The 14,585-nt window shown below is 38.8% G+C and overlaps 1 protein-coding gene across 1 annotated transcript in view; it reads left to right on the top strand.

Moving 5' to 3' along the window:
* LOC107755980 (sodium/calcium exchanger 1-like) overlaps positions 1–14,585 on the top strand; it is a 125,799-nt gene that overhangs the window by 23,439 nt on the left and 87,775 nt on the right. Inside the window, exon 2 of the mRNA XM_016572944.1 lies at positions 1,146–2,992. Within this exon, the coding sequence (XP_016428430.1) occupies positions 1,173–2,992 (1,820 nt within the window). The 5' untranslated portion in view covers positions 1,146–1,172. The remainder of the gene's footprint in view (positions 1–1,145; positions 2,993–14,585) is intronic.

Below are 14,585 nucleotides of genomic sequence, written 5' to 3'. Positions count from 1 at the left end.
CGGTCCGGTCCGCAGTGGCCCGCGGATGAAGATTTAACCGGCCGTTCGCCGTCACTTCGTTTTACGGGATTCTGATGTGCACGTGAAAGTTGTATTAAACACGATCTGGTTGCAAGAACCCCCGCGCTCTGTGAGCACATCACGAAGAAAGCCCTTAAGGCAACCGTACAGCCAACGTTTATCCGAACAGTAAGAGCACCCAAATAAGAAATTATGCGTGTCGCATCGCGTACGTTGTGGGATAACAGATGTTTCATCAGTGGATGGGGTAGAGGTGCTGAATGAGAGCAGTAGGTTGCGGTAGATGTGAATGAGAGTGAGAGTGAGCGAGATTTGAGCAGTGCTGAATTAAAGCGCTCTGTATTCGGTTCTTTTGCATTTCAGATCGCTAAACCGACCGAGGTTAAACGATCGTTAAAGCTACCGAAATCCGTATGATTACATAATTATGTAGGCATATTCAAAGCTTAGTGGTTTTAGTTTCATATGAATGTGGGAGTAATGTATGCAAGCTTTTGCTGTGCACTATGCCCATTGATGACTGCAGATATGAGTGTGTGTGACACTGTGGGTTTGTGTCCATGCATGCGTTTTGCACCATGATATGCGTTTCTTCTTCTTGCCTCAGGGGCCGATTGCCACCCTTTGTATGATGATGCATTTTGCAGGCATTGTTTTAAGTTAGGTCTGCTTACTTGCAATCAAGCACCATGCAGCGTCCCAACCTGAACTTCATTGCATTATTTTTTGGAACCAACTGCTCTGGACTAATAGCGAGAAACAACTAGCAGAATGTAATGTCCTTGAGCACTAGGCTTAAGGGAGCATCTGGACTTGTTTATGCATTCTGTTGAAATGAACCTGATGATTGAATTGATAAACAAATTTGACAAATAGATAATCATGTACAAATGCTCCAGAATGAGTTTTTTTTTACCTGACATTTTGGGAACGTGCCTTTCAGCAAATGCTGATGAAATGTTCCAAAAATGTCAGCCTTGAATCAGTTTCAGACATGCCGTAATAATGCAACAGTTTTTGAGAACACGTGTGTCGGTGCTTGTTGGTGATCAGTGTCCTGGTTTCATTTCAATAGTTGCTTGATCTATTTTTCTCTTCATCCCCCTTTTCTCTTTCTATTATAGCAGAAGTTTGTCGCCGAGTAAGGAACGATGAGGCATCGTGACACCTCCCCACGCCTCTTCCTGAGCTTTCAGTGTCTAGTCATCATGGTGATACTGCTCTACAACGTCCACCATGTGACAGCGGAACATGCTTCAGACCACAGCCAGGATCATAGTTCTCCTTCCAACAAGTCTTTGAGCTGTGGTGGGTCAGTTACATGTGCCCCAGGAGTCATCCTTCCGATGTGGGAGCCCCCAAACCCTTCGTTTGGAGACAAGGTAGCCCGAGCCACGGTTTACTTCGTGGCAATGGTATACATGTTTCTGGGAGTTTCGATTATTGCTGACCGCTTCATGGCATCCATTGAGGTCATCACCTCTCAGGAGAAGGAGATCACCATTAAGAAACCCAATGGTGAAACGACCACTACAACTGTACGCGTCTGGAATGAAACTGTGTCCAACCTCACCCTCATGGCTCTGGGGTCTTCAGCTCCTGAGATTCTGCTCTCGGTCATTGAAGTGTGCGGCCATAATTTTGAAGCTGGTGACCTTGGACCCGCTACCATTGTCGGCAGTGCAGCTTTCAACATGTTCGTCATTATTGGAATCTGTGTCTACGTGGTGCCCGACGGAGAGCATCGTAAAGTGAAACACCTGCGTGTTTTCTTTGTCACCGCCACTTGGAGCATCTTCGCCTACTTGTGGCTCTACCTGATCTTGGCTGTTATCTCACCAGGCATCGTCCAGGTGTGGGAGGGTCTTCTCACTCTTTTCTTCTTTCCTATTTGCGTGGTCTTTGCTTGGATCGCTGACCGCCGCCTCCTGTTTTACAAGTATGTTTACAAGCGCTACCGAGCCGGCAAGCACCGTGGCATGATCATCGAAACGGAGGGGGACCGTCCTCTGCCATCCAAGGTGGATATCGAGATGGACGGGAAGATGCTCAACTCTCATGCAGTGGACTTCTTGGATGGAACTCTAGCTTTGGAACTGGAGGACAAAGACCTTGATGAGGATGAAGCTAGACGTGAAATGGCGAAGATTCTGAAGGAACTGAAGCAGAAACATCCCGATAAAGAGGTGGAGCAGTTGATTGAACTCGCTAATTACCAGGTGCTCAGCCAGCAGCAGAAGAGCCGTGCATTCTACCGATGCCAAGCGACCCGCTTAATGACTGGAGCAGGTAACATTCTGAAGAAGCATGCGGCGGACCAAGCTCGCAAAGCAGTGAGCATGCATGAGGTGCGCAGTGACACTGGAGAGAATGACCCGATTTCTAAGATCTTTTTTGACCCTGGCTCTTACCAGTGCCTGGAAAACTGTGGAACCGTGGCGGTGAACGTAATTCGACGTGGAGGCGATATCAACCAGACTGTGTCGGTGGAATTCCGCACAGAAGATGGAACCGCAAATGCCGGCTCAGATTATGAATTCACAGAAGGCAGTATCGTTTTCAAGCCAGGCGAGACGCAAAAGGAGATCCGAGTTGGAATTATTGACGATGACATCTTTGAAGAGGACGAGAACTTCCTCATCCACCTCAGCAATGTCCGTGTGCTTCATGAGGGTGATGAGGCAGAGACCACTGAAGCCAATCACATGGAAACCATCGCTACGCTCGGTGTGCCCTCCACAGCAACAGTCACCATCTTTGACGATGACCATGCTGGAATCTTCACATTTGAAGAGCCAGTCACCCACGTTAGTGAGAGTGTGGGTGTCATGGAAGTGAAGGTCCTGCGTACGTCTGGGGCCCGTGGGGTGGTGTCACTGCCATATAAAACCATTGAGGGAACTGCACATGGAGGGGGAGAGGACTTTGAAGACACCCACGGTGTTCTGGAGTTCCAAAACGATGAGATCTTGTAAGTAATAGTCTTATATTTACACTAAAATGTGTTTTTATTGGATTTGGGTTCCTGTCCTGACGGGTCACTCCTAAAATATTACTGTTAAGAAGAAACTGAATTTCATTTGTGTTAGTATAGTGCCCTGTCAGAACAGGAATGTAATGCATGTAATATGTTTTGTATGTGCCTGATGGAGCGGCATGCTTGATGCTAAGTATTTTGCTGTGTGACATCATTGTGATGTCACCGTGATATCAGAGGCATTGTGTGCAAAGAGCAGCCGATGGAGGATGTCATCAAAAAGAAACTCCTCACATCTACTTCTCATCTTCTCTTTTTCTCCATCTTTTTATCTATATTTCACTTCACAGTTCTCTCTCTTTATATTTCAGCCTCAAAGCCTGATTACTGAGAGTCAGTGTGAATGATAATGATTATGATATTCTGTTTGGCAAATGTTTTGCTGTTTATTTATTGCTTTACTGCTTCGTGAAATCTTCATGAATGTTTAAAGAGTCTTTTTTTTTTTGCTTTTGACTACAGCTTTTGACACTTTTTTTGTTTTGTTTCTGTAGATGATGCATGAATGTGTGTTGCTGATCTCATATTCCCTGTCAAAAAAAAAAAGCGTCTTAGAGCAGACTGAGCTGGCTAGCTGGTCTTGTTTAGTCCTGGTCAGGCTGGTTTAGGGAGGTTTTGGACACTTTCCAGCTGCTGACCCAGCTAAACCAGCTAAACACTATCTTGCCCAGGCTGGGAGACTAACTTAAACCAGCCAAGACCAGTAAGCCAGGCTGGTTTAAACTATTTTTTTTCAACAGGGTTTGCACAGGTTCCATGCCATGTGACCCATATATTTGCCATACTGACATTATGACAACACCAATTTTCTAGGCTACAGATCATAGTGTTGAGTATATTTTGTTGTTTACTGACAAGGTGTTGCTTGACATGAGAGGGAAGCCTCTAAGCTATCTCAAACATGTCTCCTGCACCTGAGCAAAGGTTATTGAAAGTGAATAATCAGCCCTCCTGCATAAGACATATGGTAAAAGAGAAAGCTGTCCATCTGCCCTGGTATACAAGGCATTAGGCAAGCACATTGACCAATTGTAACAGGCCGTGTATATTTTAACCAGATTCAAAGCAGATGTTGAGGGTCAGACTTTCAGGGGCCTGTTGGCCTGTTGCATACTTTCCATTGAGCAAAGCTGTGCGTGCCTTTAAGTGGATTTTAATAACACTCCTGTAATGAAATGATGAAGGGATATGGGGAGTGTGCACTATACAGGACAGGATTGGGACTGCTTGCAGCTCAACTCGCATTCAAGAACCCTGTGTCTTGATTTCCTTGGGATCTTAAAAATTTCCAGAACATATAATTAGAACATTATCTCAGCATTCTGGAATATGAGTGTGGAACAAGGTTGGAATGCAGGGTTACCTCACTGTGCAGGACCATGATTCATTGCACTTTCTGAGCCCTTTTGGAACCGTTTGGACGCTCTGTTTACTAAATACAGCCTTGAGAATGTTATTCACTCCAAAACAGTGTTTGGCCATGCTTAGAAACATTCTGGACACCAGTGAAAGAAGAATGCACTGCCAAAATCTATCTTTAGTGCCAAACTGTTAACATCACAGATGTGCTTGCAGACACACAACTTTTTATTTTCCTTACAGGATTGTGTGGTCTCACTGTCACACAGTAGATCATCTAGATTCAAACCCTTGTGGTAAATATCAGTTCAATATGCCCTTTATTGTGGTGGCTTCTGTGTCTATTAGTTGTGTTTTGGTGGTGTAGTGGTGTCATGGGATGTTAAGAAGTCCAGGCCAGATCTCATGGAGGGAGACAAGGCTGTGAAGCACCATCGTGCTGCGATGCCCTTGAACACAACCCAGATGCGAGGCAGAATGGATTGCTCTGGAAAAGAGAGAGGAGAAAAAAAGAAAAAGGGATTGAGAAAATAGATGATCTACATCCCAGACCCAGAGGCAAACTCCACCCTAATTTCAGTGTCGTAGTTTGTAAGAGAAAACACAGAACTAAATTTTGAGCTCCTCGCAGGCCTGTAGTTTCTTTACTTCCATTGGATTATTCTGAGAGTCAGGAGCTGCTGGCATTAACTGATAAACAGATTTCAGCAGAGCTAGAACACCTGTCAATCACAAAGTCCTACGCATCCCCTGATCCATGCTTGTTTGTTCATTAAATATTTGGCTTATTGATTATTCTTTCGGCTCCCAATACGTGTAGTACTGCAGTACCGCAGATTTTCCCCTGAAATGAGCATGGAAAATTCTGAAAAATTGTACAGATTCTGTCAGAGCCTGCTCAGATTTTAATATAATTTGAATTGAGGTAGCAAATTGAATGTAGAATTGTTATTTAAAAATTTAAATGGTAACAAAATGGAAGTAAAATTAAAATGATTTGAAATTCATATAGGCTAAAGCCCCGTTCACACCAAGAACGATAACTATAAAGATAACTATAAAGATAACGATATTAGCGTCCACACCAGCGAACGATATCGTCTGTTTATTCTAAGCGCACACTCGTCTGCCGCTTTAAATTCTTGAGCTCGTTACAGCAGGATAGATTCTGATTGGCTGTCAGTGTTTTATCGTTCATCAGCTGGAGAAAAATCGTTTTGAAAGTGATTCCAACGATATCGTTCCTCTGTATCGTTATCGTTATAGTTGTGGTGTGAACTATGCTATTCTTTAATATTGAGAACGATTTTTAGAACTATATCTTTATCGTTATCTTTATAGTTATCGTGCTTGGTGTGAACGGACCTTAACTCTTAGAAAAGTAAAACTTGTCAAGACACATTTTGAATATTGGCTCGACAAAGGCTTGTTTTAAAGTTTTGAAAAAAATATTTTGTGGATTTGTAGGCCTTACCGACAGATAGATTGATGTTTTGAAATTTCACTTTTATGAACATATATTTAGTTTGCATATTTAATCTTACTTAACAAATTAACTTTTGTGGATCTGATTGGAAGAACACTTAATTTCCTTCATTCTTCTTCCCGTCATTCCAATTCCAATTCAGCTAAGTGGCTATTCAGTTCAAGCTCAACTCAATTCTGAAAGGATTCTAATTATTCAATTCTGAATTTTGCACAACCCTGGTTTATATTCATTTCCACCAGATCCCACTTTAAAAATATTTGCCAGACAAAACATATAGCACACACACAGGCACACAGATTCGGAGTACTGCTGCGTTATCAGCTCTACAAGGCATTTTGACATTTATGTTCCTGAAATGCCAGGGTAGTGGGTGGCTAGGAGAGTCATGCTAATGCTTGTATATCTTTTCTTTACAAGTTAGCACATGGTCATCCAGGTGTATCTGTATGTCTATGTGTGTATGTTGATGTAGTCTGTGATTTTGAAGCAGTTATTGGTAAGATGTCCTTAAGATCAGCTTTAGATCAGATAACTCAGCCATTTTATGGGATTATGTGTGTGTAAATACAAAAACCATGCTGGTGTAATTTATAAAACGGTATGACAAATGACATCTGTATCTGTATCTGACAACTTAATCATCAGACCGTCTCACTGGACAGATTCAGAATGAGATGAAAGAAGGAAGAAAGAAAGGGTAAACATAAGGGAGAGACAAATGTGTTGAGAACAAATTAGCTGAAGTAATATATAACGCCAAATATGAGTTTAAAAACCTTTTGAGCTGCTTACATAGACAGCATTTTAGGCATCACAGACTATGATGTCCAATGAGTGCTGTCTAGGTAGACATCTTGCTAGGTTTTGAAACAATCATGAATTTATATTTTGCATGAATTTTATTGTTTTTATAAATACATATTATAGAAATACAGTATATAGGCTAATTGTAAATATTTTATATTTAATATTAATTTTGGAAATATCTAATTGTTTTTTCCTTGCATATCAGTTCGAGCTTTTCTATTTTATGTCGCCACATTGTGTTTTGGAGAACAAAAAACTTAAATAAGGTTGCCATAGATAAACTTCTGAAAAATAAATATTTTTAGGAGGTGCACAAATTGCAAATTAAAAAGATGTTTTCTTTTTCTAGATGTTTTTATTTAAATCACTTATGTAACATCCGTGAAGGTCATGCTTGCAGTTCGACTTCCATCTAGCCTAATAGACTTGCTGGCTAAATGGCAGGTAAATGTATTCACCTGCCAAAGCCATTTGTTGCTTGATAAGTGCTAATTTTTTGGCAGTTAGTAAAGAAAAAGGAAGAGAGCAATAGATACAAAGAAAGAGAGAGAGAGAGAGAGAGAGAGAGAGAGAATTCTATAGATGGTGAGAAAGAGAAAAAGATAGACACAGGGTCAGGTTTGAAGTGTTAATCTGCTCTTTCTCATTAGAGCCAATAACAGCTGCAGGAAAAAGCATAACTAGAACATTCACGCAGCACACACACTCAAACACCACATGCAGAAACAGGCTCACACACACTGGTGTAAGGGACGCACCCGATCCTATGCAGGGGTCATTCTCACACCATTATGAGTAAGAAGTATTTTGGTTAAATTTGGTTCGATTTTAAATTTAATTAAATTGTGGTGCATATACCGTGTGCACACACCCTCTCTCTCTCTCTCTCTCTCTCTCTCTCTCTCTCTCTCTCAAACACCGCATGCAGTAAAACACAGGCTTACACACAGTATTTTGAGTAAAAAGTATTTTGTTTAAATTTGGTTCGATTTTAAATTTAATTAGATTGTGGTGCATATGCAATGTATTTTCATATAATTTTAAATGCTAGACAGACAACATATACAGTATATTCACAAGATTCAAGATAGAGATTTTTATTTTATGTTGGCTGATTTATTTTAAATTTTTTATTAATATATTATATTACAATTGAAATGTATATTTATATTAATATATTATATTAATATTTTAGTTTTATTTTATTTCTTTAATAACTTGTGACTCAAATGCCAAAATTGCCAAATTAACATCACTGACTTTCTGCAGTTATCAACGATAATACTTTACAAACACTCGTGCATGATTTCCCATTGTTTTGTGAGCAAGGCTCCAAGATTTGCAACATGCCGTTTTTAACACAATGCATTTACTCACACACTTATAGACATGCTTGCACACACTTATTATCACTCTTTAAATGCTCATAAAGGCTATTAGCTGTCTTATAATTGACAATTAAGAGTGATATTATTCAATTAAATGTTGCAGGAAAAATATTTTTATATTATTTTCCATAAACTAATGATGCAAATAAAAAAATCCCAATTCACCTGGAAGTGTCATTCATTCATTTTAAAGCCATTATGATATTTAAAAGTAACGAGTGCAGCTGATTACTGTACTTGATGTGTAAAGCCTGTAATATGTTACTGTGTATAATAGCACTCCATTAAATGCTAATAATAAACCCCAATATTAACCAAGGTTTCATATTGGTCTCCTCAATTCGTTTCTTGCTTTTTTAGTCGCTCTCCTTTCATCTGTTGGCGTCTGTCTCTCTGCCTCGGTCTCTTTTTCTCACTCTGTCAGTGGCATGAAAAATGTTACATTCTGGGCAGAGACTGTGTGCCTGTAATGAGAGGGTTATTAACAGTGATGTTTCAATTAGCGCACGAGCTTCCTGTGCAGGTGGGAAGGGAGTGTTTCTGTCAGATATCCTGAACCCTCACTCACCCGAGAGCTGAGTCAAGCCTCACTAATGAACACCGGGACATACCGTCACTGTCACCCTCGCTCCAGTCCCCTTTCAGCTTTCTGCTCAAATTTCTTTCTTCCTTGCTTGCTTTTCTATCGCTCTTTCTAAATCTAATATTTAGGGGATTAGGGATTTGAACAAACACCTATTCTTAAGAAATAGATGCCACATCTGGAGATCAGAATCAGTATATAATGTAAGTATTTTATGAATTAACTTATTAACTTTTAAATTAACTATTGATATTGATAATGGATACATGTGTGTATGTATATATGTAAAATATCAATATAATAGGTTAAAAGCTTTATATATAGCTTTATATTTTATATAAGTATATATCTGATAATTATAACAATAACTATATGATTTCTCTCGCTCTCTCTCTTTCTCTCTCTGTCTATATATATATATATATATATGAATGATACTTTAGGTTAAAATGTACAGAAGTTAAATTAAGATTATATTTTCTAATGATGAAATATATGTGTAAAATAATATACATATGTATTATATATAACATAATACATACATACATTTTGTATTATGTTATAATGTGTTATATATGTATATTGCATGTAATATATATATGTAGATATCTGTATATATGTATTATTTACGGGTTACACAAAGTTCAATTAAAGGAATATATTATATAATTTTATGCTTATATTTTTATATCATATACATATTATAAAATATATTCATATTTTTATATAAAATAATAATATAGCATTTTTTTCAAGAAAATACTTGTATGACAAGTGGGCATGTCTGCTTTGTTTCATATTTACTACTCTACTTTTTCATTATCATGTTTTTCTCACTTGTTTTTCCATTAATTCTCTCTGTGTATGTGAAAAGGTGAATGTTTATTATCGTTCTGGTTCATGTTTCTCTGTCAGTGTGTTTTGGAGCTTGTGTGTGTATGTTTGTTATGGGTCACACTGGTGTGAGTTCTTTCTCACAGAGGCAGGTGAGAAGGTAATAGGGGATTGGAGAAATGAGAAAGGAAGAGAAAATGAGAAGAGGAGAAGTCGGTGGAATGTTTGTTGTGTTTCAGCTTCCCTGGCAGCCGCTGAGCTAACAGGTTTGGATTACTTCTGCCAAAACACTGCTATTACTATTTACTGTAACCAGAGTACACACACATACTCGTGTGTGTCTGTGTGTGCATGCTTTTTTTCCCATAAGAGTTTCTTTTTTTTTTACCTGAAATATTACACAAGAATACTAGCAGTAGCCACACAGAACCATTGCACCTTTTTACATCGGCTTCCTGTGCTAGAAGCGAATTGATTTGCAGAAGTAGTTTCATAGTGGTTGGACATAATAGAGTAGGACCCGTTACACTTTCTCTTCCTCTCTCTGTTTCTCTTTCCTACCTGGCCCTTGTTGAGATGTTTTGTGTTTATACACGACCAGGCCTAGTGCCCACGCAGATTTCCGCATGAATTGGGACGTCCATCATTCGTGCATATGCCGGTTCCTTTTTTGTTTGTATATGAAATATTTTGTCTAATTTGTTGATTATTTCAGTTACCAATACAAGTACAATACTCTCAGCTGCATATTACAGAATTTTACAGAATCCTGCAGATATTTGCCCAAAAATAGGTGCAGAGAATGTGGAAAAAGTCTGCAGATTCAGTCTGGGTCTGAACATGAGGGGAAAATCACTCCTTCATCCAGTCACTCAGAATGAATGTGTCTGGATTAAAAAGGAAATGGTTAAAGGGTGCATAAAACAGGCTTTTACTTGCTCTGGTGAAATTGCTGAGTTTAATGTACTGCATAAAAATACACTAAAGCTCTGTTTGTACGAGGCCAGTTTTCTTTCTTGAGGAGGTCAGGTAAATATGTATTGCATGCATATTTTGTGATTTTAATCGAACATGTTGGTTTTTCACCTGCACAATGTAAAAAATTATAGAGCAAATTACCTATTTTTTATTTTTTTTTGCTTACTCTTTGTTCTTGTGAATATAGAATGTGAATGATAGTACTCAATTATTTTTCACAGTGCTACTCATTTATTTGATCATTGACTAATGTAATAAATGCTAAATTTTTCACGCTGCCTGCGGTGCATCTTCATTACAGAATTAAATGCTTTGTAAACTTACTGAGTAAAATAAAACTCCCATCTTAGTAAAAAATCAAATAAAATAAAAAGATTGTTCACCCAAAAATGAAATTTCTTTCATTGTATGGACAAAAAAAAATCTTTTCTTGTTTTCCACAGAAAGACGTACAGTTTTGGAGCTGCATAAAGGTGTGTAAATGATGACAGAATTTTAATTCTGGGTGAACTTTTTGGTTGATCTCTTTAATACCAACCTGAAATGAATCAGTACATGAGATGACAGATGTCTTATGTTAATAATGATATTCTTTTCACATGCTAAGAAGTTAGCCAATCATAACAGAAATTCTTTGGAAGTCTTAAAGGTACAGTACAAAAAACAGCCTGAGGATTGAAGCGGGTGGAAAATAGTCATGAAAACTAAATTATGGTGCAAAAAAAGCTTCAGCAACCAATGTAAGTTGACTTCAGAGGAAAAAAATAATAAAATGCCACAAAAGCGTGAGATATGACCCCTTTATATCCAGAGCGGCGCAGTAAGGCTCAGTCAGGAGCAGTGAGTTAGTGTGTTTGGCTATATGTATGAGAGAGCTGAACTTACAAAAAGTCATCACTAAGCAACAGCCGTGATGGAGTGGCTGCCATTCTACAAGTCACAAATGAGGAAAGAGAAACAAGGGGGAGAAAATAGCACTGAGAGGGAGGCAGAAAGGGGGTGCTGTATAAATGAGCTGGTGCGGGTGGAAACATTGGCATGGTTCTCTTTAAAGATTAGTGGAGCAGGAAAATCATGCTGCCGGTGGAGCTCGATCCCCCTGGATTAGATCAATTTTACACACCTTTACTAGACTTATGACACACGCACACTTAAGCACACAAAGTCTAAGCTATCATCTTTCTTTCAAGTTGGCCTTTCGCCTTCTGCAGTGGAACTTTTAAGCTGCTGATCTTTCTCCTGTGACGTTTTCACAGGATTAAAACTTCCCACACTAATCTATGGTGGCCCGCAGGTCCCGTTTCTTTCCGAACAAATCCAGGCACAGCTGGATGTGGCACTTTTTACGGCAAAGTTCCCCAAGTTGGGCTGAAAGTGAGGGCGATTCCTCTGGCCGCCACAAGTGATTTGCTGAATGTCAGTTCACACTCTGGCCTGGAGTGAATGAAGGAGCATTAATGCTTATTAGCTCTCTGAAAAGGCGGTTATTAAATGTCCCGGGTTCAGTAATGAGCTCAGCTTTAGATTCATGATGTTGAAACAAGCACAAGAAGCGATCCATCCTCATTATAGAAGAAGAAAGGCAGGAGGAAAAGAAAAAAGACAGAGTAACAGAGAGAGAGAAGGGCAGAATGTTTAGATTCTAATTCATATTTAATATTACACCTTTTTTGGTTGGATTTAAACTTTTAGTTAGTTTCATAAACAAGTCGTCTGGCAATGTCAAGAACGCTCACTCAGTGCAGCTTGTGGGTGATCCTTCAATTCAGGCGCTTACTTGAAATGTGGAAAAAGTATACTTTTATCTATGTAGAAATATGGATATTTTTTTGTGAGATTGCAAGGATTTTTGATATTGTGTATGCTGGTAATATGATATGGGATAACTGATATTAATCACTTTTTTTGAAAAACGTTGGATAAACCTTGGACTTGCTAACACAACTAGTTAGCTAATAGTCAACTCCCTTTATGTTTGGGGTTGATAAGATTTTTGAAATGTTTTTGAAAGGCTACTGAAAATACAGCAAATCAGTTTTCACTTTTAATATATTTTAATAATTGCAATTTATTCCTGTGATGGTAAATCTGAATTTTCAGCGGCCATTACTCCAGTCTTCAGTGTCACATGATCCTTCAGAAATCATTCTATTATGCTGATTTGGTGCTCAAGAATCATTATTTTTTATTCTCAAACAGTTGTTCCGTTTAATATTTTTGTGTAAACCATGATACATTTGTTCACGATTCTTTGATGAATAGAAAGTTCAAAAGAACAGCATTTATTTAAAATAGATTTTTTTTGTAACAATGTAAACACCTTTGCTGTCTCTTTTGATCAGTTTCATGCAATTTTGCTGAATAATGCAGTATTAATTCTGTAATAAAATAATTAAGTCTGGCAAGACTCAGAACAGTGGCTTTCTGTCTACTTTAACCTTTAAAAACTTTAATTGGACCTCTTACAAATGAGGAAAAGGCCATTAAAGTTACACAATAAAAAGTTAAACACTATTATAATCTATACTTTATAACCGTAATTATTTTTGTCTTCTTTAGCATAAAGAAATTTACCCCCAAAGTTTCATTCTAGAGAATCCTAGTTCCCTAAGTGAAGAATTACCCGTATATAGAAGAATAATGGAGGGACAGAAAGAGAGATGAGCCAGTGTGAATGTGTGTGTCAGGTGACATCTGATAATCTCCTAATCCTACTGAGTCATGTTATGAGGGCAGTTTTGCTTGTAATCCGTTGACAGGAAGTTGGCCTCTCGGAGGTCTAGCTATCCCATACCACCCCTCTTGTTTATGTCATTGTGTTGTGCGTGCGTCCCCTCTTCAGGATGCATCATTTCAAAGATAGCATATGGAGACATGCTGGGATGATCTTTTTCTTCGCAACACAAAAGACTTCATTGGTCGGCTCAGTCCAGTTCCTGGGAGGCAGAGATAATAACACTCGTCCCAGTTATCAGTGCTGTGCAGAGAGAGAAATTGATCGCACACACCGTTTAAATTAATCAAACTCTTTTCATCTGATGTATTCCAGTTTGTGAAAAGTCAGAGTGTTCCATCTGTCTGCCTGCTTATTGGTGATCCTGCTTATTGGTGGCTTATTTTACTGTGGTCAAATGAATCTTTTTTTTTTTTGGTACATCAATATATCTGTGTGTGTCTACTGTCTAGAGATGTACAGTATTTTGTGTACTGGTTTAAAAAGGGCTGTTTTATGTTTGTGTGCATGCGCATTAAAAATACAAATGGGGCAAACTAATTAAATTGCTCATCTTTTTGCACGCTGTGTTTCAGTGAAAAAACCTGCATCTTATTCACTCATTACCAGCAATCCAGGTTAACCATGCATTAAATGCACACTGAGAGTATTTCAGTTAAGTCATTGTAATTCAGGAGTCTGGAACTCAGCTGTGGACTGATATGCCGAGTTGCTCCACAAACCAGCACTCAGATCTGATCAGCACAATGTGTACTTGTGCTGTCAGCCCTCTACATTGCGAGTAAATCACTCGCATATGCGACTAAATCTTACTCTGGGCGACTAAATAATTTCTAACATTAGCCATTGGCTAATAAATTCTTAGATTTTACACGCCAGTATGTGTGTGAGAGGCGTTCAGCACAGATTTTCACTCGATAAACACGCTGACTGAGCGCTTGAGTTTTGCTCTCCGTCAAGATTCACAGAGTTTTGCACTCTGTACTATTTGGATGCGCTCAATGGATCATGTCATGTACTCAATGGATGCGCAGTATGTAGCACGTAGCACCTGTATTTGACGTATCGTAAACTAGTGTGAAGGTGCCAGTGTTGCCTATTTGGGGATTTTGTCGCCAAATTTAGCTACTTTCTCATTGTAGCTGCGCCTTTTTTTTATTTTTTGCGACAAGGAGCTATTTTAGCTATATTTAAATAAAACTAACGATTTTTTGGAGATTTTTTATTTTTTACTTGGCCACACCCTGCCGTAGGCCCGTGACCTCTCACGTTTGCTCTCAATCATGCCAATGAGTCTGCGCAGTGAACACACCAGTACGCCACGCCTGCCATGACGCACACCACAATTTCATTAT

This window comes from Sinocyclocheilus rhinocerous, unplaced genomic scaffold (genome assembly GCF_001515625.1).
Source record: "Sinocyclocheilus rhinocerous isolate Xijiao unplaced genomic scaffold, SAMN03320098_v1.1 scaffold1764, whole genome shotgun sequence".
Classification (NCBI taxonomy): Eukaryota; Metazoa; Chordata; class Actinopteri; order Cypriniformes; family Cyprinidae; genus Sinocyclocheilus; species Sinocyclocheilus rhinocerous.
The sequence above is the reverse complement of the archived record's forward strand: the minus strand, read 5'-3'. Positions and strand labels throughout refer to the sequence as shown.